At 37.5% G+C, this 26,810-nt stretch overlaps 1 protein-coding gene and 1 non-coding gene across 2 annotated transcripts; one reads left to right on the top strand and one right to left on the bottom strand.

Annotated features, from left to right (window-relative positions):
- Positions 1 to 18,509: 18,509 nt before the first annotated feature.
- LOC139196771 (uncharacterized) lies at positions 18,510 to 20,492 on the bottom strand. Its single transcript, XM_070823113.1, has one exon. The coding sequence runs from the start codon at positions 20,490 to 20,492 to the stop codon at positions 18,510 to 18,512; it is 1,983 nt and encodes a 660-aa protein (XP_070679214.1).
- LOC139197272 (small nucleolar RNA R71) lies at positions 20,134 to 20,240 on the top strand. The gene has a single exon (XR_011582511.1). It is a non-coding gene; the product is annotated as a small nucleolar RNA R71 (small nucleolar RNA).
- Positions 20,493 to 26,810: the final 6,318 nt, after the last annotated feature.

Below are 26,810 nucleotides of genomic sequence, written 5' to 3'. Positions count from 1 at the left end.
ACAAGGCATTCATAATTATGAACTGCATGATATTCCTGCCAAGAATTTACTTAAAACGATTGCGACTAGCAATCTCCACTACTTAGAAATATAAGTTCATAATGATTAGGTAAAATTTCCTTATATTTTAGCATCAAATCCCTACATGCAAACTAAGTATGTATCCTTAATAAACACACAAGAATAAGTTCTCAATAACGCAAATAAGTAAATCACATTCATGTTTTACGAAACAATAACTGAAGGTAATTAATTCATATAAAACATATGTCCATGGCTTCGAATTCACCTCTAACTAAAAAGGAATTAGTTCCTCATGTTCATAATAACTGAAAAGCAAAGAAAAATAAACATGGAAACGAAACGAGGGAAGGAAGAACTCTAAAAGTCTCCAATGGTTGCAGGTGGCTTGCAGCACAACCTTTATCTTCTCCAATGGAAGCCACGGCAAAGTCTTCTCTCATTCAAGGTTGCGGCACAAGGTATGAATTTTTGATTTTAGACTCTTATGTGTGTGGTTTGTGGTGTAGAAATATATGGGGGGTGGTGATGAATTATACGGCAGAAATATATATTTATAGGGCTAGGGTTTTCACAATTTCTAAAGGAAAAAGGCTTGCACAATCTTTGGAAGAAAAGGTTAAGGCTTTCAGAAACCAAGGGGGAAAGGGATTATTAGGTTTCTAATACTTCTAGAAGAAGGAGGAGGCGCCACCTTTATAGGGATTCTAGAAGGGTATTTGTGCAAGTTTCCAGAAGGGACAAGGGTAAAACATGCGGCACCTTTTTAGGAACATGTTGTGGCTTCTAGAACCAAGTATTTAGGTGTCCTAAACTGAAAATAATCCCCTCTTGCAGCTGGATTCACGTGTGGCTTCTTGTCCTTCATTTGTCCCAAAATAGCCCCTAATGCATAATCTAAAGCATCGCACATAAGCTCAAAAGGAAGGCTCCAATCTGGTAGGACTATGATAGGGGCCGAAGTTAGCATCTCTTTGAGGTGATTGAACGCCTTCTCACACTCATCATCGAACTTGAATGGCACATCCTTTTGTAGGAGTTGGCATAGAGGTTGGGAAATCTTTGAAAAATCTTTGATGAATCGCCTATAGAATCCTGCATGTCCAAGAAAAGAACGAACCTCTCTCACTGAAGTGGGAGAGGGTAAGTAGCGTACAAGATCTATTTTTGATCTATCAACCTCAATTCCCTTTGCTGAAACTATGTGACCTATAACTATGCCTTGTTTTACCATAAAGTGACAATTTTCCCAATTGAAAACAAGGTTAGTTTTGATGCATCTTTTCAAGATTAATGTGAGATTATCTAAACAACCATCAAACGAATTACCAAAGACACTAAAATCATCCATGAAAACTTCAAAGATCTTCTTAATAAAATATGAAAAGATACTTACCATGCATCTTTGAAACGTGGCTGGTGCATTACATAAATTGAATCACATACGACGATAAGCAAAAGTACCAAATGGACAAGTAAAAGTAGTATTTTCTTGATCATCTGAAGCTATAACAATTTGATTATATCCCGAATAACCATCAAGAAAGCAATAAAAAGAATGACCAGCTAACCTTTCAAGCATTTGATCAATGAACGGCAAAGGAAATTGATCTTTCCTTATGGTGGCGTTGAGCTTCCTATAGTCAATACAAACTCTCTAACCTGTTTGGATCCGAGTGGGCACAAGTTCATTCTCTGCATTCTTCACCACGGTGACTCCAGATTTCTTGGGAACAACTTGAACCGGTGAAACCCAACGACTATCCAAAATCGGGTAGATGACTCCACAATCAAGAAGCTTGATAATCTCTTTTTTCATAACTTCCATCATTAGAGGGTTGAGTCGGCGTTAAGCCTCTTAAGTTGGTTTAGCTCCCTTTTCTAGAAGTATGCGATGCATGTAAGTTGTAGGGCTATGTCCCTTAATGTCGGCCAATGTCCCTTAATGTCTGCCAATGTCCATCCAATGGTTGTTTTGTGCTCTTTCAACATCCGAATCAGTTTCTCCTCCTCCATTGCCGTGAGTGATGAAGAGACTATGACGGGCAACGTCTCTTTATCTCCCAAAAAGACATACTTTAAATGATCCGGTAATGGTTTAAGCTCAATGATGGGTGCTTGAATCATTGAAGGTAACAACTTGTTAGTAGAGACAGGAATTGGAATTAGGATTGGAGGCTCACCAACATGTTGTGGTAATGACTCAAGGGCAACAACCATCTCGGCATTTGCTACAAGGACAGGCTTGGCTAGATTGGATTTAAGCCCAATTCCTTGTGCAATGGTTGTTTCAAGGGCATCCTCATTCAAGGAATCAAGATAATCCTATGCCAAAGAATCAAATACATCAATAGAGAAACAAGAATGATCATCTTTAGGATACCTTATAGTTTCAGAAATATTAAAATCAATAATCTCGCCATCAAGTTCCATTGTTCATGTCCCTTTGAACACATCTATCTTGGTGCAGGCTGTTTTCATGAAGGGTCTTCTTAGTAGGATCAGCAAAGGTGTAGAATGGGCTGAATCTTCCATCTCAAGCACATAGAAATCTGCTGGAAATATTAAGTTGTTAACCTGCACCAAAACATCTTCCAAAACTCCCTTTGGATATGCATTAGAACGATCGGCTAATTGAATTATAACACCATCATTTTTAAGCTCTCCTAAGTTCATAGATGCATAAATAGAGTATGACATGACATTAATGGAAACACCTAAGTCCAACATGGCATGTTCAAACTTGGTATTTCCAATAACACAAGGGATTGTAAAACTACCTGGATCTTTGCATTTAGGTGGTAATTTTCTTTGCAAAATACCTGAGACATTTTCACTTACCTGAACCACTTCTTTATTCGAAATCCTCCTCCTTGTTGTACAAAGCTCTTTTAAAAACTTAGCATACCTTGGAACTTGCTTTATTGCATCAAGAAGTGGGATATTGAGTTGTACCTTCATGAAAGTCTCTAAGATGTCTTTTTCATTCTCTCCCTTCTTAGTTTGCATAAACCTGCGAGGGAAAGACACATTTGGTGGAATTAGGTTGGAATGGGTCGAATTTGGAACAACCTTACCTAAAAGTGACAGTTTAGAGGCCTTGGGAGGCTGCGGTAAGGTTTGTTCCACCGTTACCATGGCTTTGTCCACTTCATCTTCCTCGAGCAGTAGCTTTTTGTCCACTTTTTGATTTGATGTGGATGTGTTTGGCTTTGTTCCAATCTCTTTACCGCTTCTCAAAGTGATAGCCTTGGCAGTTTCAAAACCTCCTTTTAGATTGACAATGGTTGAGCTATGTAGTTTGCCTTCTTCTCGAAATTTCCCCATGAACTCCGCCATCTGCCCAAGTTGCTTCTTCACTTCGCTCATCTCTTTGGCTTGATTTTGTTGGCCCTGCGTTAATGAAGTTAGTAATTGAAGAAGCTTATCATTATCTAATAACGAACCTGAGTTTGATTGGGCATATTGTGTTGGAAGTTGTGATGGTATGAATGGCCTTTGATAGAGCCCAGGAGGTGGCTGTCTATATCTTCCTTGTTGTTGAGGTTGTTGATGCTCCCTTCACTTGAAGTTTGGGTGATCTTTTCGGCCCAGATTATAGGTGTTAGAGTATGGATCATTCCGTGGCTGATTTTGCCTTGATAGGCCACGACATTGGCACTTTCCCATCCTCCATTCCCTATCAATTGAGGGCATTGATCATTGAGATGTCCTTGCATAGAACACATACCATAAACTGCCGCATCTTGCATTTTGGTTCCATCAACAACCTGTGATACAAGAACAGTGAGATTAGCCAATTGGGATTGAATTTCAGAAATTGCACTTACCTTATTCACTTATTGTTGCTGCCGTGGGGGGTTTCTTCCTCCAACTCCTTCATATTGTTATGCATTCAAGGCTCGATTTGCAATTAAGATCTTTGCAGCAACTGGAGTCTTGTCAACCAAAGCACCTCCCGTTGAAGTATCAAGCATTTATCTCTCAATTGGAAGAAGTCCTTCGTAGAAATATTGAATTAAAAGCTCCTAATTTATCTGATGTTGTGGGCAGGATGCAACTAACATCTTGAAATGCTCATAATATGCTGAAAACGATTCTCCTTGGTTTTGTTGAATTCCACTAATCTTCTTCCTCAAAAGAATAACTCTTGAAGTTGGGAAGAATTTCTCTAAAAACGCTCTCTTCATGCTTTCCTAAGAAGTGACAGTTCCAGATGCTAGTTCATAAAGCCAACCTTTAGCCTTGTCCATAAGAGAGAATGGAAAGGCTTTCATTTTCAAAATATTCCCATCCATGTTGATTGGTGTCATACTCGAGCACACTACTTCAAATTCCTTCAAGTGTTTGTTTGGATCTTCCATGGACAGCCCATGGTATTTGGGAATGTGATGCAGTAAACTAGACTTCAATTCGAACTCATCGGTCTTACCTTGGGCTGCTGTAGGGTATTGAATGCAAAGAGGCACGACATTGTCCAATCCCGAGGCTGAAAGTTCTTTGATTGTTCGATTGTCCGCAGCCATGTCTTGTTCCTCTTCAATTTCAACTTCAGATTCGGATTCAGAGCTAGAACAAGGTGGATTGGGCTATGGCAACTTCATTTTCCTTCTCAAAGTTCATCCAAAGTCGCCATCAAACTCTAATATGTGTGCACGAACAGGTTGAGAACTTCGAGTCATAACCTAGTACCTAAAATAAAGAAAACAAAGCAAAACAAAATTAGAAACACAAGACAAACAAAAATAGAAGCAAAGGGGAAATACATGGCAATAACTAGGGGAAGATTAGCAATTTTGCTAATCCCCAACAACGGCTCCAAAATTTGATGTGAAATATTCTAACACACAAATTAAACCCATTAAGATAACTGTAGTATATGAAAGTAGGGATCGTTCTAGGCCGAGGATTAACTAGGGATGCTAATCTATGCAAATGTGACTCAAAACACAAAACTAGAATTAGAAACACTCAACTAGACAAAAAACTCAAAACACACTAAACAGACTCTAAATAGCACAATACTAGCAAATAGACTCAAAATAGACTCTAGGGAGTTATTTGGACGAAATTAAGACTAGTAAGACTCAAAACACTAAATTGGATAGATTTGAACACGTTTCTAACTAATCTAACACACTTAATTAAATGGGGGATTGATTTGGACGAAATTAATTAATCTAAACAGATTGCATAAACTAAACAGGTTAGACACGAAATTGGGTGTTTTTAAGTGTGAAAGGCTAGCTAGAGGGTCCTTCTCCACACATGAAACATATGCATACAAATTGATTTCCAGTATTGTTTCTTTCAACCATGAATGACAATGCCCCAAATTAATTGTGAATGCACTAATTAACTTTTAGATTTTCCTAAGTTCATTGAATTGAATGGACATCGCATTGCAACCAAAATTTTCTTCTCAAATCCCCTATAAGAACAACATGATAGAAATACATATCAAAGATCATTAAGTTGTATGAAAATCATAGGCATTGACAAGGCATTCGTAACTATGAACTGCATGATACTCCTGCCAAGAATTTACTTAAAACGATTGCGACTAGCAATCTCCACTAAGAAATATAAGTTCATAACGATTAGGTGAAATTCCCTTATATTTTAGCATCAAATCCTTGCATGCAAACTAAGTATGCATCCTTAATAAACACACAAGAATAAGTTGTCAATAACGCAGATAAGTAACTCACATTCATGTTTTACGAAACAATAAATGAAGGTAATCAATTCATATAAAACTTATGTCCATGACTTCGAATTCACCTCTAACTAAAAAGGAATTAGTTCCTCATGTTCATAATAATTGAAAAGCAAAGAAAAATAAACATGGAAACGAAATGAGGGAAGAAAGAACTCTAAAAGTCTCCAATGGTTGCAAATAGCTTGCGGCACAACCTTCCTCTTCTCCAATGGAAGCCACAACAAAGTCTTCTCTCCTTCAAGGCTGTAGCACAAGGTATGAATTTTTTATTTTAGGCTCTTATGTGTGTGGTTTGTGGTGTAGAAATATATGGGGGGTGGTGATGAATTATGAGGCAAAAATATACATTTATAGGGCTAGGGTTTTCACAATTTCTGAAGGGAAAAGGCTTGCACAATCCTAGGAAGAAAAGGTTAAGGCTTTTAGAAACCAAGGGGGAAAGAGATTATCAGGTTTCTAGAACTTCTAGAAGAGGGAGGAGGCGCCACCTTTATAGGGATTCTAGAAGGGTATATGTGCAGGTTTCCAGAAGTGACAAGGATAAAACATGCTGCACCTTTTTAGGAACATGTTGTGGCTTCTAGAACCAGGTATTTAGGTGTCCTAAACTGAAAACAATCCCCTCTTGCAGCTGATTCAAGGTAATATAAGATTAGGATAAGGTTAGTTTGGATAAGGTTGGTTAAGATAAGGTTCCTTCCTTTTTGCACTGCTTGACTTTAGTTGATTCCTTATCTTCCAAGTCTTGAATTAATTTCTCCAACTCTTGAACATATTCATAGCCTCATTTAATTTTCAAAAACGTCCATTCCTTAAGCTCCACATGCATACAATCCATTCCAGCCCAAAATTGCTCTAAAATGCTCCAAAATGCACTTTCTTGCCAACTTTGCCAATTGGACCTACAAACATACAAAAATAACTTAAAACACTCTAATAAGAAGAAAATAACTAAGTAAATGCGAAGAAACAAGCTAACTAAGTCACATAAATATGCTCGTATTAGGGTTGGAAAAACAAATTATTTCGGTTTGGCCTTTTTATTCAGTCCATGTTTGTTCAATGTTTGTAGGGCTTGATATAGATTAGTTTTGTCCTTATAATTAAATATGAAGTCTTTTTTATTAAATAATAATATAGGATGGTTTTTGGTTAAATTAAACTTAGCTCAAACTCTTTTCATTAAAGCTCCTTATTTTTTTATTTTATTCTTTAAATCCCTTGCTTGACGAAGTTTTCATTCAGCACATTATTTTTTTATTTCTGAAAACCTGATGAAATACTGCCACTTTGGTAAGTAATATTCGTTAGGCTACATCGGTTAACGCACTTCGCTGGACGAAGTGTTTTGTCGGGCAAACCATATTTGCTTGATGGAGTTCTACAATTCGTCGGGTAAAAGTTTCAGCTACAACTTTTCCCTGACGAAAGTTTGTCGAGTAAAACCTTGGTGATGAAAACTTTATTTCGCCCCACCAAATCCGTTCGTCAGGATTTTTTTTGTAGTGTTTATATGTAAGCTGTACCTTTTTTATTTGAACTTTGAAGTGGTGTTGTTTTTCTTCTTCTTGGTTGTCCTGTTGCTTCATCTTCCTTTGCACGTGTTTTACTTTTGTGCTTTGATTAATTTTAGTTACTGAATTTTGAGTCATGGTCTGTGGATTGAATTGGGATTGAAATTAGGGTTTAGGATGTGTTGGTTGCCAATGATAGTCGGGGAAGAGTTCGTTTGTATAATGACACTCTACTAGCTACTTGGGGTTGGGGTTGGTGGCCAATAGCATTACGCAAAAAGAGGAAATGGGAATATTGTAGAAAGGAACAAGTATTCCTTTGCACATGTGAATGACATTGTACCAACTGTTCGTATCATCGTTCACTGCAAGAAAAAGGTCTTCTTTCGACAATTTTTTTTTTGAGTCTTAACAAAACACTTCTTGTATTGTTCATTTTTAACGTTATGACATTTTTACTCTAAAAAGTCACTCCTGGTACTCTTCACTTACAATACCTTTTTGTTCTTTTGGTTAAAACTCAAAGTTTCCAAGCCCTTTTCATTAGTTAGTTTTTTTTTTTTTTTTTTTTTTTTGTGTCAAATAACATGGCCCTTGCAAATAAGTTTATCTTAACAAGAATTTAACAAGAATTAGCAAGACTGAATGCTGTTCTTGTTTGTTGTATTATCTTTTTCATTGTTGTTATAAGAGATGCTTACTTATTCTAGAAAGAAAATTTTGATCTTTTTTTATATGGATGAAAGAAGATAACGAATCAACTAAAAGGAAGGAAGATTATCCAAAACCTTATCCAGTCCTGTTTTATCTCAAACTAACCTTATCTTATCTTATTCTATCATAATCTTATCCTACCTTATTTCCAACTGCAAGGGGGACTCCTTTTCATATTAAATCACTTCTTATTTGATTTCTAGGAGTCCTAAAACAATGCTAACAACTAATCATTTTTCTCTACAACCTTGGTGTCGTGCCCTTGCCCTATATATACACCTTTGCCGCACCATTCGGAGTACCACACACACAAGAGCTTAAAATCAGAAAAACTTACTTGTGCCGCAGCTTTGGAAGGAAGGAGAAGAAGAAGCTTGGAGCCGTGCCTACCATTCAAGACCTTTGGATTGTGGGAGCGTTTCTAGGTGTATTCTATCTTTTGTTTTCAATGTTTAATTTTAATTGTCTTTGTTTAATTGCAAACATGTGGAACTAATTTCGTTTTAGCTAGAGGTGAATTCAAAGCCATGAACATATGTGTGATATGAATTGATCACATCCGGTTATTGTTTCATAAATCGTGAATGCAATTTACCTATCTGTTTGATTGATAACTTGTTCTTGTGTGTTGATTAAGGATGCATACTTAGTTTGCATGCAGGGATTTGTTGCTAGTCATGATCTTTGATATGTATCGCTATTATGCAGTTCATGTAGGAAGCTTGATAAGAATAATTTGGTTGCGTCGTTGAGTCCAATTCAATGAATTTAGGAAAATCTGATGGTTAATTTGTGCAGTTCACAGTTAACTTGGGACATTGTCATTCATGGTTTATAGGACGAATAACTGGAAATCGATTTGTATGCATATGTGTCATGTGTGGAGAAGGGCTTTCTAGCTAGCCTTTCACCCTTTTGGTATGCAAGTTACTTAGTTTTAATCTTAAATTCATCAAAACAACCCCCCTTTGGTATTTTGAGTCAAGTTAAGTTTAGAATTCGTCCAAATCACCCTTTAATTCCTGTTTTGAGTTAATTTGTTTGTTTTGTGCTGTTTGGAGTCAATCAGGTCAGTTTTGAGTCCCTAGAGTCTAGTTTTGTGTTTTTGAGTTAAATTTGTGTAGATTAGCATCCCTCCTAATCCCCGGCTTAGAACGATCCCTACTTACACACACTACAACTATCAAAAACACATAATGCATATAGGAATCTCATGTTATAGAGTAGTTTCAGCTATAAAATTTTTGAAAAATTGAATGAAAAATTGGTTCGGAGATCAATGGATGAGTAATAACAGATTGTTTTTATAAAGAGATATTTAATGGTATTGGTAATTAAGGAAATGCGCGTGTCGAGTGATATTGTAATATATTGTACAAAAAGAACCTTATCGGTTAGTACATAAGTGTTTGTTCAATAAATTCTTGAGCTTTTCAATTTTTGACTTTGTTGTTTGAGGATGCTCCCATCCATATAGATATTTGGCTTCGTCCTTGAACATAATAGTTCGGGGCTAAGTTTACTCATGGAGATTTATCATCTGTTACCTATACCATTATTTACAATAAACAACATTAACATAATAAGGTAAGAATGTGTGGGATTGCTAATCATCTTTTACCTTGGTGTTGGCTAAGCCTATGTGTACTCAACTGAAAAATTAGATCGCAAGATAAGTTCAGCCCAACAAAAATGGGGTCTACACCACGCTGAGTACGAGGCAAACCGAAAACAAAATCCATGCTTATATCCACCCATGGTTATGATGGAATGGGTAATGGCATGTACAATCTAGCGTTAGTCACCTTGCCCTTGGAAACTTGACAGATTCGGCATCGTTCCACAAAATGATATACTTCTTTACGCATGGTAGGCCAAAAATAAGAGAAAGAAACAAGCTCAAAGGTCTTGTCCTTTCCAACGTGGCCTTCATTATGTAACTCTTGTATGATCTTCAATCTCAAACTAGACTCTGGGATGCAAAGTTGATTTCCTTTAAAGAGAAACCCTTCATGCAAAACATAATTTGTTCTAGTTCCATCCTTAACATTTTCTACAATTGTAGAGAAGAAAGGATCAGTTTTCAATAAATCCTTCAAAGAGTCAAACCCCAATACTTGAATTCTGATCGAACCAAGTAAATATCTCCTCCAACTCAAGGCATCTACAACCTGATTTTGCACACCGACTTTGTGCTTGAAGACGAATGTAAATTCTTGTAGTATACTGCCCACTTAGCATGCCTTGCTTACAATTTTTCCTGACTGTTTATATGCTTCAGAGAGTCATGATCAGAGAACATAACAAACTCTTTGTAGATTAGATAGTGCCTCTAATATTTCAATTCTTGAACAATGGCATAGAATTCCAAGTCATATGTGGAATAATTGAATCTTGAACCACTCAGTTTTTCACTGAAATAAGCAATAGGCATCCCTTCTTGACTTAGAACAGCTCCAATCCCAATCTTGGATGCATTGCAAGATAGCTCAAAAACTTTTAAAAAGTCAGGTAACACGAGCAACGAAGCCAAACTCAACTTTTTCTTGATTTGATTGAAGGCAACTATTGCTTCTCCATTCCAAGAGAACTTTCCACCTTTCATACAATCGGCGATTGGAGCCATAATTATGCTAAAGTGTGGAATAAACCTCTTGTAAAATGAGGCAAATCCATGAAAACTTCATACATCATGTATGGATTGTGGCATAGGCCATGTGGTGACTACTTCAACCTTTTTATTATCCATAGAAATTCCATCTTTAGATACAATATATGCAAGGAACAACACATGATCAGTCATAAAAGAACACTTCTTTAAATTTGCATAAAATTTCTCCTTTCGCAATGCAAACAATACCTCCCGCAAGTGCTGAACATGTAAGGCATGACATGTGCTGTAGACAAGAATGTCATCAAAATGTACCATCACATAAGTTCCAATAAAAGGCCGAAGTACCTGATTCATAACTTGCATGAAAGTACTCGGAGCATTAGTCAACCCAAATGGCATGACCAACCATTTATATAAGCATTCTCAGGTTTTAAAAGCTGTTTTCCATTCATTGCCCTCTCTAATGCGTATCTAATGATACCTACTTTTCAAATCAATTTTACTGAATACGATGGCACCGCATAGTTGGTCAAGAAGATCATCAAATCTTGGCATAAAAAATCGATACTTAATTGTGATTTTGTTGGTCGCTCGACTATCAATGCACATCTTCCATGTCTTATTAGTCTTTGGCACCAACAAGGCAGGAATCGCAGAAGGTCTTAAGCTTTCCCGAATAAAACCCTTTGTGAGCAACTCCTCCACTTATCGCCTCAACTCCTCATGTTCAGTAGGGCTCATCCGGTAGTGTGCTTTCTTTGGAAGGCTCGATCTGGGTACCAAGTCAATTTGGTGCTGAATCGTTCGCAATAGTGGTAAACCATCTCGAATATCTTCCAGAATCACATCTGCAAATTCTTTTAACAATGGCTTAGCTAATTTTGGAACTGGATTATCAATCTGCCCTTTCTCTTTGCCAACCAGCACATAAACCACATCACTTTGCTTCATTTCAGTTATGAAATTATGATTAGTAAGGAAATTAGAACCCTCATTAGATTGCTTAGGCTCAAAATCCTTAGAAGGAGCAAGCACAATATGCTTATTATCCCACGAAAAATTGTTGGGATTTTTCCGCCCATCATAGGAAACATTTCGATCATATTGCCATGGTTTCCCTAAAAGAAGATGTCAAGCATCCATGTTAATCACATCACACCAAACCTTGTCTCTATACTTGTTAGTAATAGAGAAATGGATCAGACAACGTTTGGAAACCTTTACTTCATTGCCACGATTTAACCAAGAGAGCTAATAAGGATTTGGATGTGGTTTTGTTTCAAGCTTAAGCTTTTGCACTGCTTCCTCTGCCACTACGTTCTCACAGCTCCCACCATTAATAATAAGCTTGCAAACCTTCCCTCCAATTATGCAGGTTGAATGAAAAATGTTGCTACGCAACCAATGACCATCCTCATTGCGTGGAGTAAAACAAACTCTTTTAAGTAGAAGAGCCTCCCCTTGGTCCCCATGTAATATCTCTTCTAGGTTTTTATTTTCATCACCGTCATATATTGCTTCTTGTGAGAAATCATGAAAATCATCATTTGTGTCTTCGCTTTCAACAAACAAGTTTTTACTTGAACGATCAGATTTTCGACATTCACTGGACTTGTGACCAAGTTCACCACACTTATTACACCTTCCACAAAAAGTAAGAGCATTCTTGGAATTGAAGCTTGCACTAGAAATGACTTTTGGGGCAGTAGGTGCTGGGACAATAGGCTTGAAAGCTGTTGGAGGGCCTGTTATTGTAGAACCCCATGAAGAAGCACTCCGTCGACTACTTTCTTTCTCAATTTGGAGAGCCTTTTGAAATGCTTCGCATACACTATAAGGATCATATAGTTTAAGTGTCTCTTAAATATTTTGGCGCAATCCACCAATGTAACGAGCCACCAATTGGTCATCGATCTCATCCAAGTCATTTCATGCAAGCAGATTGTAAAATTCCTCCGTATAAGAACTCCTGACTTATTGCCTTACTAAACATTTTGTAACTGCATATACAAAGATCTAGCGTAATTGTGAGGCAAAAATTCAGTACACATGTATTTCTTCATCTTTTCCCATGTTTCAAACATTATGTTTCCCTTTCGAATCCGAAAGGCCTTAACTTGTTGCCACCAAGCTGATGCTCTTCCTCGTAAACGAGTGGCTACCAATCCCACCTTTTTGTCTTCTGGAACCTACCTGAAATCAAAGGTATCCTCTACTGTTGTCAACCAATCTAAGAGATCATCCGTTGCATCTCACTATAAAACTTGAGGATTTCAAATTTGAACCCTGAATCCCAGCGATTATTGTTATTTTGAATCACCGAAGCAGCTGCTCTGTGGGGAATATATGGTCTCCTTCGTGCCCTAAAACCCGCAAATGGATTAAAATTTCCAAGTTCTTCTTCATAATCTTCCTCGTAACCCTCTGGTGGTGGTGGAATGTTTTGTCTTTCTCAACGATTTGGTGGCGGATTATCAGGAAGTCGAAGTCTGATTTCCTCCATCATATGCATCATTTCTGCAAACTGATTGTCATGTCGAACCAAAGATTGCTTGATTTATTCCATTTCATCTCCTTGGGAATGAACATTTTGCCTTGGAAACATCCTGAAGAACGTAAACTGAGCTCTGATAACCAATTGATGCAGGGTGCAGCAGCTAGAAAAAATAAAAATAAAATGAAGAAAGAAAACTAATAGATAGAGTCCACTATCTCCTAGTGCGAGGAGAGACCTGAAAACCCTAAAGCCCCGTCTCTAGTACCAGCCTACAACATAGACAACTAGAAGAACAAAAAAACAATCTCACAAAGAGAAAGGCACAAATTGAGAAACTTCTCTGAATATTTCAATCATCAATAACAATGTTCAACTCACTAACCTTCCAGCAAGAGGTGGGTTTTATCACTAATTTGTAACTTACATTCAAAATTCAAAAGTCCTGGCAATTATGAGCAGCCAAAAAAACGCCCCAAGCTATTATGGATTTAAGTTTATTAAGTCCTACTTAATATTGTTAAGCATTCAATTTATCTCAATGATCCATAAATGAACTAGCCATCATTACTGCATCAATACTTAAGTAGATTTGGCATCATATAGAGTTAAGGAAGTCGACTTGTCGACATTAATTCTAGAAACACGCTAGACCCAAAGTAAAGTAAGAACTTGCAAATGGAACTAAGTCTGACAAAAAAACCAGTGGCTATGGTAAAACCCAATTAAGGACAAAACCCTTAGTCTAAGGAAAAATGTGTGAGAAATGCAAAGTCAAATGAAATGTTTACAGGACGTCATCAGGGATATTATCAATCCAAGGTGGGTGCCTCATCAAAACCTTGTTAGGCAGCAAAAACCAAAAGGAAAAAAAATGCTCCTAATCATAGAGAAAAAGAGTACATTAAGATTAAGCAGGTATGCTCAGGATACTTCCGTTGAGTTTCACATAATTCCAAAGAGAACTAACAATGTTACAACTTACGCATACCTATTCCTTGAACAAGCTCCTGAAACGTCACCTTCAGTAGTGATCTGGTGAAGAGATCGACCATATTATCTTGTGAATGGATTGCATGACTTTAATCTTTTGATGTTCTTGTTGTTGACGTGAAAAGAAGAACTTCGGCGCAATGTGCTTGGTGTTGTCTCTTTTGATGTAACCCTTGTTGAGTTGTTCAATACATGCTACGTTATCTTCATAGATCGACATCGAGACGTCAACAACTGTGTAAAGATCGCATGAGCTTCAAATATGGCCCACAATTGCTTTCAGCTCGAAGCATTCCTTAGTTGCTTTGTGTAAGGTGAGAATTTCAACATGGTTAGACAAAGTGGCAAATAAGGTTTATTTAGTTTCCCTACAAGATATTGTGGTGTCTTCAATGGTAAAGACGTAACCTATTTGAAAGCGTGCCTTGTGCGAATCAGATAAGTATCATGCGTCACCATAATGAACACGGTTGAAATTGACTCATGGTAAGTGGGGGCGGCATCACTCGAGGATCTATAGGGATAGAACAGGCCGAGATCCATATTAACCTTAAGGTAACATAAAATGTCTTTAACACCAGTCCAGTGTCATCACGTCGGTGCATTACTGTATTTCGCCAAACATTAACAACGAAGGAGATGTCAGGTCTAGTGCATTGAGCTAAGTATAATAAAGCACCTACCGCACTTGGATAAGGAACTTTGGGTTCCAAAATAGTACTCGAAGGCATCAATTTATCCTCGTTAAACCGGCATAACACCTGGGTGTTGTTTGATTGATGTACTAAGATTCCATTTGAACGGTGCTCTATCTCAAGACCGAGACATTATCGAATATTTCCTAGATCTTTCATCTCAAATTCTGACTTAAGGTGTGCCACAGTTCTCTCAAGCTCTTTAGGAGTTCCGATGAGATTCATGTCATCGAATAAACTGCAACACTCGTAAAACCACAATGTGACTTCTTAATGAACACGCAATGGCATAGTTTGTTGTTCACATATCCCTGATAGTCAAATACTCACTTAGACGGTTATACCACATTCTTTCAAATTGCTTAAAACCGTAAAGTGAACGCCTTAGCCAAATTAAGAGAATGGTTCGGGGTTTTAAAATATTTAATCCAATCAATGTAAGTCATTCGGGAACTTTCATATAAATTTTCGTATCAAGATCAATATAAAGATACCCAGTAACTACGTCCATCAGTTGCATGTTCAATTTTTCGAAAACAACCAAACTGATGATGTAGCGAAAAGTAATCACATCCATAGCGGGTGAATAAGTTTTGTCAGTCAATCCTGGGGTGTTGTGAGAAGCCTTGTGCAACAAGACGAGTTTGTAACGCACAATTTCATTCTTCTCATTATGCTTCCGAATGAAAATCTACTTGTAGCCAACGGGTTTCACATGTGGAGAAGTAGGAGCTAAAGGTCTAAACACCTTACATTTCGCATTGTGAATCGAGTTTGACTTGGATTGCATGTTTCCAACTTGACCAATTAGTTCAAAGTCAACATTCATTAACAAAATGGGGTTTAGTGTCATTGCTCAACATGATCTTAGTAGCTACTGCATATGCTAATGCATCATTGATGATCATCTCATTTTTACACCAAACATCATCCAATCTAGCATAATGGACCAATATCTCACGATTCTCAAGAGGTCAATTCGTCTCTTCAATGACACTTCTGTAATCTATAATTTTCCCATGAGTTGAATAGAATGAGTAAGCGACAGTTGAATTCATTGTAGGCTTGATAGAGGCCTGTACCGTGGGTTTGCTTTTCTGGGGGTGTGAATCCTTTGAACCAAGTAGTCTGCCACTCTTTTGTGTAGGGGCAGAGGATTGGCTAGCTGCTAATGTACGTGGATCAACCCAATTGGAGTCTTGGGTCTCCAGAAGGGAAGTTTGTCGTGCATTTGGTACATCCATCTTTGTAGGCACATTCGCAGCTGGAATATATGATCTTGTCACTCGCGCTAAATCTGTGAAACCATCTGGCAGGCTTTGAGCTACGCTATCGAGATCCAGTATGCCATGCACTTCAGTTTCAGACTGAGAAGTGCAGGGAACTAAATAAGACAAAGTGGGAGTCGTCCACGATAATTAGTATCATTCGTCAAGAACAGTGATGTTATTATCTCCCCCTAACGATGGGAAGACGGTCTCATAGAAGTGATAGTCCATGAAATGAGCAATAAATCGATCGTCTATCAAAGGTTCTAAGTAACAAATAATTGAAGGAGAATCATATCCAACATATCCTTTGCTAAAGCCCCATTTTTGTAAGTAAGGGCGGCGAAATTGGCACATACATTGCACAATTAAAAACTTGCAGATGCGATATGTCGAGTTTGTATCCAGTAACCAACTAAAGGGCGCTATATGGTTAGGTTGCAACATGCCTCTGGCGGATCAATGTGGCTACATGCAATATTGCATGACCCCAAGCAGCGATCGGGAGCTCGATACATATGTCCAACGATCGACCAATCATTTGTAAGCACTTAATTAATGCCTCTGCCAGGTCGTTCTGGGTGCGAACATGGGGTATGTGATGTTCAACTTTAACCCCAACCGTTATAAAAAATTTTAGATGTGAATAATTTTCTAGCATTATCCAATCGAATAGATATGATATGATAATCAAGGTGGTGAACCTTGAGCTTGATAACTTGAGCCAACATTTTGGAGAATGCAGCATTCCTTGTGGACAATAATGCTGGATACAGAATGAGTTTAGCATTTCAGAGTAGAATGATCTGGATATAGAATGAGTTTAGCACTAATTAAGTACGATGGAAACTTTTCAAGAGCAAATACCACTACAAGTAATTCTTTTTCCATAGTGGCATAATTCAGCTGAGCATCATGCTAGCATAATATGTAACATGGGGGAGCTTGTCACTTCGCTGACCAAGGATAGCACCCATAGCATAATTAGAATCATTGCACATGAGCTCAAAAGAAAGGGTCCAATTCAAAGCTATTATAATTGGCGCTGATGTGAGAAGATCCTTCAATTTGTTGAAAGCTTCATGACAAGCTGCATCAAGATCAAAAGTAGCATCTTTAACAAGTAAATTACCAAGAGGATGACTGATTTTGGAAAAATCCTTGATGAATCTTCGATAGAAGCCCGCATGTCCCAAGAAAGATCCCACATTCTTCACAGAAGTGGGTGGTGGCAGATTGGTTATCACCTCAATCTTGGCCTTGTCGACCTCTATTCCTTTGCTTGAAATTAGGTGTCCTAGCGCAATGCCATGCTTAACCATAAAATGACATTTCTCCCAATTTAACACAAGATTAGTCTCCCTGCACCTTTCCAAAACCAAGGATAAGTTATCCAAACATATATCAAAAGAATCACCGAAGACACAAAAGTCATCCATAAAAACCTCAACAATATTTTCAACCATTCCAGAAAAAATTACTCATCATGCATCGTTGGAAAGTGGCAGAGGCATTACACAATCCAAATGGCATTCGTTTGTATGCAAATATACCAAAAGGGCATGTAAATGTTGTCTTCTCTTGATCCTCAGGGGTAATTAGAATTTGGTTGTACCCTGAATAACCATCTAAGAAACAATAGAAAGAATGATCGGGTAGTCTGTCAAGCATCTAATCAATGAATGACAGTGGAAAAATGATCCTTTCTGGTGGTGTCATTGAGTTTCTATAGTCAAAATACATTCGCCATCCAGTGGTCATCATTGTAGGCACAAGCTCGTTGTTATCATTCTTCACCATAGTAATACTAGTTTTCTTTGGAACCACTTAAGTTGGGCTCACCCATTTGCTATCCGAGATTGGATAAATGATACCTGCATCGAGTAACTTCATCACCTCAACTCTTAAAACTTTCTTCATGATCAGATTTAGATATCTTTGAGCTTCAACAATTGGTTTAGACCTAGCCTCCATAAAAATTCTATGCATGCATAAAGCTGGACTAATGCCTTTAATGTCAGCGAGTGTCCACCCAGAGCATCTTGATACTTGCGAAGAACTCTCAGTAATTTCTCTTCCTCTGTGTCACTAAGATCAGCAGCAATAATAACAGGCAAGGTCTCGTTCACCCCGAGATGAGCATACTTGAGGTGGCTTGGCAGTAGCTTGAGCTCTAACTTCGGAGCTTGCTTACTTGAAGGAAGAAGAGGCTGCTTAGGAACTTCAAGGCTTTCATAAACATGTCACCACTTTGGATTATGAATTGGTGCACTATCTAATGTAGCAATGAAGTCCACCACATTTTCTTCCATAGATAAAGAAGCATCATGGTTGGTGAGGCAAGTTAACAGCTCATCGTTAGACAATTGTGAGGCAAAGTTTGCATGCACAATCACATCCAAAACATCAACACAAAAACACTCTTTAGGTTCAAGAGGACACTTGATAGCTTCAAAGAGTTTGAATACAACTGACTATCCTCTTAAGGTTAAAGTACCTACTTCCACATCAATAAGTGTTCGGGCAGTAGCGATGAACGGTCGGCCTAAAATGAGAGGCACTTCCTTATCTTCCTCCATGTCTACAATGAAATCAGCTTGAAGATAGAATTTATCCACTTTAATATTCACATCTTCCAGAATACCTAAAGGATAGGTCATGGACCTATCTGCCAATTGAAGACTCACAGATATGGGCTTGAGTTCTCCTTCACCTAATTTTTGAAAAACAGAATATGGCTTAAGGTTAACACTTGCACCTAAATCAATCAATACTTTATGAAAATCAAGACTACCAATAGTAAAAGAGACGGTGAAACTTCCCGGATCTTTCTTCTTGGATGGTAGCTTATGTAAGAGGATAGCACTGCATTGCTCAGTTAAAATCACATTTTCATATTCCAAGAACTTTTTCTTTTTAGAATATAGCTCATTCAGAAATTTGGCATATGATGGTATCTGTTTAATAGCATCTAATAGGGGCAAATTGATTTGAACCTTAGCCAACGTCTTCATGAATTCAATGTATTGTTGATCCTTGGAACGTTGTTGCTGTCGTTGTGGAAATGGCAAATGTGGCTTGTATGGTGGCTTGTCAGAAGGTGCAAATAAACTGCCAAGACCATTTTCCTTGTTTACATCAAAGTTGGGTTGAGATTGCACTTTGTCACTCGTGCTAGGATCTGGAATACCTGCTGCAGAAACAGCCCTTGACCGAGACTTTGCAGCCAATGGTGCACTTTCAGTAAGCTTTTCTTCTTCCACTTCGGCTTCATAGTGCACCACTTCTCTGTTGTGATAGCTCTTGCCACTTCTCAATGTCCGTATGACTTTGCAATGCTCCATCCCTCTTGGATTTTTCTCAAGTTGGCTCGGGAACTTTCCTTTCTTTCTTTCATTGAACATGGTAGCAAGCTGTCCAACTTGAGTCTCCGAATTTCCCACTGATGCCATGAGATTCTGAATGCTAGATTGTGTGGATTGGACAAAATTGTTGGTGCTATTAGAGATAGCGGACATATGTTGAGCTAGCTGCGACATTTGGTCTTCAAAAGATGGTTTCTTAATCTCACTAGTTGATTGGAAAGACTGTTGGTATTGACGTTGCTGATGGTTGCCACCCCAACTAAGATTGGGATGGTTCTTCCACCCAGGATTATATATATTGGAATGAGGGTCAGTCCTGGGTCTAATAAAATTATTCACCATATTCAAATTTTCTTGCAAAAGCTCAGGGTAGCTATCCTTGTTGGGGCATTGAGTAATGTCATGAGTTGTCTCATTACAAATGATGCAAGCTTCTTGGGCATTGAGCATGGAAGAGACTTGCATTAAGGCAACAAACTTGGCATTAAAATTCTTCTCCATTTTAGCAATTTGGGCATAAACATTAGTAGGACTCTGAGAAATCTCGAAAACTCTCCCCTTTTGTGTTTGTTCTTCTGTCCATTGTTGGGATTCAGAAGCCATCATATCAAACAACTCAAATGCTTCCCTTGCTGATTTTGACATTAGCGACCCTCCAGCAGATGCATTCGCTTGACTCTTGGTGGTGGCATTGAGACCATCATAAAAGATGTTCATTTGAAGGTTAGAATCAAACCCAGCATGAGGACATTTTGTGTACGTCTCATTATACCGTTCCCAAGCTTCATGGAAAGAATCGTTTGGCTTTTGAGCGAAAGTCAACATCTCTTTCTTGAGTGCAAGAGTCTTGGAAGAGGGAAAAAACTTATTGAGAAATTTTTCTTGTAATTCTGTCCACTTTGTAAAGCTATTGGCAGGGAGAGAATGTAGCCACGCCTTGGCTTTGTCCTTCAAAGAGAAAGGGAACAAGCATAACTTGATAGCTTCAGAAGAGAAACCTCTGATTATGGTGTTGTCACATGCCTCAACAAAATCAGCCAAATGCATGTTGGGATCAATGTTTGGCAACCCATGAAAAGATGATAAGAGCATATTTATGCGACTTAGTTGGCTTGTTCTTGTGCATTTATGTCGTGTTTCCTTAGTTATTTTAATGTTTAAAGTCATTTTCGTGTGTTTTCAGACTCTAAGTACAAAGTATGCAAGAAGATGCATTTTGGAGGCCTTTGGAGCATGTTTCGGGCTTGGAATGGATAGCAAATGCATGGGCCAAGTGGATGGACGAATTTGAGAACTAAAGAGGCCAAGAATATGAAGAATTATGGTCCAAAAGATGAAGAAAACAGCCCAAAAATCTGTCACCCCAACTTGCATTCCTTGCCATGCAAACCACATAGAATTCCCTTTGGATTCCATGCCATGCTTGATCACTCTTGTCCCCTACATAATTTCTAATTTCATGCTTCAATTCATTTAATTATTACACTCAATTGCTTGATACCTCTTGTTCCCTTCACTCATTAGATTTTAGACAACATTTACATCCATTACATGCACCAATTGATGCTCCATCATTCACATTTGGAATCCCATGCCTTGTGTACCACATGTTGCTGCACCTTTGACCCATTTATTGACACATTTTCACCTCCCTTTCCATCTCTATGCAATGTACACAATCATTCATGCTCCCTAGCTTCAAGACCACTCCATTTTACCCTTCACACTTTGCATCATCACTTCATTTTCACCCTTGGACCATTGCACACCACACACACAAATTACCATGCATTTCATCCTTAACCTAACCTGATTTTCTAAGGTTTTTGGGGCCTATAAATACATGTTTACACCCCTTGGCCAAAGGACAATCCCCCATATTCATCATTTTATCACAGAAATTCGTCCATACACACCCTAGGAAGCAAAACACCCCAAAAACACCATTCTAGTGCCTAGAAAACATAACAGCCACTCCACCTTCTTCCACCCTCTTTGCCTAGTTCTCCACCACCTTCCAACCATCAAACACTCTTCCACATTCACCCTAAACCCCTCCATATCATTCCCCATCCATTCTACACCATAAATCCACCCAAAAATCTGTCCACAAGCTTCATGCCGCAACAAGGAGGAAGGGAGATCCATTGATGCACTTGCTTTCCAAGTTGGAGCATTTTAGGTGTTTTCTTTCCTTTGATTTTAATGTCTAATTTTATGTATCTTTGTATTGCAAGAATGAGGAACTAAACCCCCTTAGTTGGGGGGTGATTCGAAACCATGTACATGCTTGCAATATGATTTGATTACATTCAGTTGTTATTTCATAAGTTGCGGATTCAATTCGTTCATCTATTTGATTGATAACTTATTTGTGTATGTTGATTGAGAGTGCACGCTTAGTTTTCATGCATGAATATGATGCTAGATTATGAGGGAGTTTCACCTAATAGTTACAATCTTATAATCACAAGTAGTGAAGGTCGCTTGAAAACGATCGCGTTGAATGAATTCTTGGCACTAGTTTCATGCTCATCATAGTAACGAATGCCTCGTCAACACTTATAGTTCTCATTGTGCTTCATGATTCTTGATTGTATCTTTATTGTGCTCATCACGTAAGGAACCTTTGAGGAATGCTTTGAATTGTTGTATGCGCTTTTCCATCCAATTCATTAACTTAAGGAGAACTTGAAGGTTAATTTAAGCGTATCTAATTAACTTGGGGTGTTGAGTTTCATAATTTATTGAAAGAACAACTGAAAATCATTTTGTTTGCAAGTGTGTCATGTGTGGAGAAGAACCTCCTAACTAGCCTTTTATCCATCCTTTTCATCCAAAAACGTTTTACAATCTGTTTTGTTTTAAAGTTTCTGTTTTGTTTTCAATTTTCGTCCAAAACAAATCCCCCTTTATTTTGAAGTCTTAGATTAGTTAGAAAGTGTTTTGATTTGTGTTTCTAAGTGTTTTGATTCAAGTTTTCATCCAACTTCGTCCAAGTTCTTGTTAGGTTCTCAAAACTGCCCAGAAAGTGGTTTTTAGGCAGTTTTGAGTCATTAGGTTGCTGTTTTGAGTTTTATGTCTGTTTAAGTATTTTAAAGTATAGTTTTGCATTCTTTGAGTCTAGTTTAGTGTTTTAAATTTTGTTTTTATGTTTTTAAGTCAGTTTTCAAGTGTTTAGCAATCCCTCCTAATCCCCGGCCTAGAACGATCCCTACTTACATACTTTACTACATTTGATAAAAAGAGGGTTTAATTTTGTGTATTAACTTATTTTACGCATCAAAAGACGGCAATATGTTGAGGATGTCAGGTTTGATTTCAAAGGTTGTCCCATCTTCCACATCTGGATATACAATACAGGTACACTACATTGACTCTCGCTGCTAATGAATTCCTTAAAGGTTGACTTGTTGCAGATAAGGCTAGGGCCATGTTTGCAACTAGGGCTAAAGGTTGGAAAATAGATGTGTTGCTCTCAAGATCATGGAACAAATCCTTAAGAAAGGTATCACAAAGGTTTGAGTCTTGTGCTAAATATCTTTCTCTAGCTAACTTTCTTTCACTTCTCTCTGGTTTAGGGTCGTAAGGAGCAAGCACCTTATCTTTGGACCTTGTTCCAATCACCATATACTACACATGAACACACAATAAAAATATTAAGCCACAATAAAAATAAAAATAAAATAAAATAAAACTTAACAGAAACTAACTAAACAACAAAAGGGGGAAGAAAGTAAGTAAACCCAGATGAATCAAAAACACAGTTTATGCAAATTGGCAACCACTAGTTAGTTAAACAAAGACAAAAATCTCACACCACCCATCCACTACACTTAATCAAAGGTCGAAACTAAACTAAATTAATTGCTGTTTTTATTATATTTTTAATAACGATTAATAAAAATAAGACATAAACATAAGCATAAGCAAAATAAACACAAAAGCTCGGGAACTGTTGGCACAGTCCATGGCAACGGCACCAATTTCTTGATAGCGATTTTACCACTTGTAAAACAAGGGTTAAACCATAAAAAATTCTTGCAAGAGAACAATTGTTTGTAGCATAGAATGGCTCAAGCAAGGTCAATCTCCTCAGGGAATGATATAAACAATTTACAAGTTTTTGTGTATTTAACTTAGTTAACTCTAAGAACTACATTAATTTGACGAAACAAAATACTACTGTACGTGACTTAAACAAATATCTAAAATGGGAATTGGCTTATAGGAATAGTGATCCAACTAAACAAAACAAGTAAATCTAGAAACTCAAGATAATACAAATAATTGAAGAAACTTAGATTGACAAGGCGCTAGAGTTCAACCTTTACAAACAATACTCCTACATAGCTCTTCCAATTGCTTAAGAAATTGAAAACACACTTGCTTTGAAGGTTGGGTTTTCCTTGTGTATGTTTTACTTGTGACATTCAAGCTAAAACGTATGCCACTACATGCAATTTATCCATGACATTTGGATTAAATATAAACATGAGTGATTCATTAATCTTGGTGAAAATCCTTTTGTTAAACCATGTAATCCCTAAAAGTATGATATTTACCTTAGGAGAAATTACAATCCTCAATCACAAGAAGCATAACCAATTTTAACGTGACATTCGTTCAAAATTGCATCCGATGACTTTTCTAAGCATCCTAATGGTGATCAAACATCAAGACACATAGATAGTTTAATTCAGTGATCGAAAACATCAAAGCAAGCATGTAACAACACTTAAGCAATTGAAAGAGAAATCTACGTATTCATGTCGAGGCTCATGGCCTCACTCTAGCAAAAAAGAAATTAGTCACACATACTTGTTTTAATACATAAGAAATTATCCATTAAAAATCAAAGAAAGAAAACCCTTTTTTTACGAAAGGAGCCCACTGATCATCTTCCCCTTGAAGAGAGGAACCTGCATCTTCTTTTCTTTTTCTCCTTTTTGAGCTACGACACCTTTTTCCCTTTTTCCTCTTTTTTGCTCTCTGCCCTCTGCTCTCTACCATCCCTATGTTTTTGTACCATTCCGCTTTTCCCTGCTATCCCACTCCCTCTGCCGTGCTCTACACACTCACAGAAAATTCCCATCCATCTTTTCGTCTTCTACCCACTTATCCGTTGTCGTGCGTCGCCAGATTTTATTAGTTAATGGAGTGGGAAATTGTGCTCTCCACTTTTTCCTCTGGGCTTTTTCTTTGCTCTAAAGGCCAATGAGTGGAATTAAAAACTAATTTTTTTCCGAGTACTGATGATAGAGCAAAGCTCAAGGTGCATTTGCTTTCTTATTTTATTAGCTAGAGTGGGTAGAATTGGCCATAACGTTTGGTAGACCAAAAGTCCTTAGATTTCAATGAATGAGAGATGTCCTTAGAAAGCTTGAAATGTCTGCTTTCTTCATTCTTAAATTGGGAACAATTGGCTAGGAATCAGCTTCAATCTCTTGTGAATCAGCACCAACTGGAATCACTCAAAACTTTCACCGTTTGCATACTTTTCCATCAAACTTGATCATGCTGCTCCTAAAAACACAAAATGGCAAAATTATCACAAAACTTAAAACTTCCAACTAAACTAGACAAGAATAGAAATATATAAAAGGGGGAAAATATAGTATAAATATTGGTTCATCATGTAGCAATGACAATTTGTTTTGCAGTTTTCCATGAGACATGTTTTACAGTTTTCCGTGAGACTGCACCTCCATTGCATCAAGATATAACCCCCTGTAGACTTTTTATCATCCACATCTCCTGTCAAATCTGAGTCAATGTATCCCACAAGTTCTAGAAAATCACCTTTGCCATAAACCAACATATAATCCTTAGTTCTTTGCAGCTATCTCAAAACCTTTTTAGCAGCTACCCAATGTGCTTATCTTGTATTTGATTGAAACCTACTTAGCATGCCTACAATAAAGGCAATATCTAGCCATGTACAAATAGTTGCATACATAAGACTTCTAACCATGGAAGCATAAGGTTTAGACTGCATCTTCTAAACTTCGAAATCAGTCTTTAGGGCATTGATCTCTTGAAAACATATCTCCCTTGTAATTGGTACTTGACCATTGCTACAATCTTCCATATTGAACCTAAGTAGCACTCTGTCAGTATAGCCCTTCTGAGATAAGCCAAGAAGTCTCATTTGTCTATGACGAACAATTTCGATTGCCAGAACATAGTGAGCTTCACCAAGGTCCTTCATCTCAAAATTCTTACTTAGCATTCTTTTGGTATTGTAGCAACTTTGAGATGATAGCAAGAAGAATATCATCAACATAAAGCACCAGAAAAATGAACTTTGATCCAGCAAACTTGATGTATATGTAGTTATCTAATTTGTTTTCTACAAAACCTTGTGAAGCAAAAACTTGATCAAACTTTAAATACCATTGCCTTGGAGCCTATTTTAAGCTATATATGGATTTATTGAGCTTGCATACCATATTTTCTTTCCCTCTTCTAAGTCTCCATTGAGAAAAGCTGTCTTCACATCCATTTGATGTAGCTCCAAATCATAATGTACAACCAAAGACATAATAAACCTCATTAAATCTATAGAAGAAATCAGTGAAAAGGTATCATTGTAATTGATGCCTTCTCTCTGAATAAATCATTTGTCTTTGTATCTCTCAATTCCACCAAGAGCATCTCCCTTAGTTTTATACACCCACTTGCAACCTATAGGCTTAATATGAGAATTAGATTCCACTAGTGTCCAACATTGTTTTTGAACATTGAATCCAATTCATCATTCATTGCATTTTTCCATAAGACTGATTAAGAACTCTTTATCGCCTGAGTGTATGTAAGTGGGCCATCAACATTACCTATATCAAATTCAGCTTCTTGTAAATAAACATAGTCATTGACAACTATTGTTTTTCGAATTCTAGGTGATTTCTTGGCTCAAATTGAGGTGGCACTTCCATTGCTTCTTGTTGATTAAGTTATGTGACAGTATCTATGATTGTAGCAGACTGCTTATTTTCCATAGTGTTGCTAACATCAGAATCCATTTTAGCAGTCAAATCTTCTATGTAAGTGGACATTGGCTGAGGAAACAACAAGATTGGATTGCAGTCAACTTGTATAGGATGCTCATGAATCTGATCAATGTCTTCAAAAACAAAATTTTCCCTACATAAGTCATAACTATCTTAATCTTCTAAGAACACAACATTTTGTGACTCTTGAATTCGAGTGTGACCTTGAGGAATATTGAATCTATATCCTTTTGACTTCTCAAGGTAACCAATAAAGTAAAAAGATTGTGTTCTTGGATCTAGTTTTCTTTCACTAGGATTGTAGAACCTAGCTTCAACTTTGCAACCCCAAACATGAAAATACCTATAATTAGGTACTATGTTGTGCCACAAATAAAATGGTGTTGAAGAAACAGCT

Source organism: Malus domestica, chromosome 06, assembly GCF_042453785.1.
Source record: "Malus domestica chromosome 06, GDT2T_hap1".
NCBI lineage: Eukaryota > Viridiplantae > Streptophyta > Magnoliopsida > Rosales > Rosaceae > Malus > Malus domestica.
This window is presented reverse-complemented; position numbering and strand designations above follow the sequence as displayed.

What these genes read in the sequence shown, in the direction of transcription:
- LOC139196771 (XM_070823113.1), bottom strand. Translation starts at nt 20,492, where the DNA reads ATGCTCTTATCATCTTTTCATGGGTTGCCAAACATTGATCCCAACATG.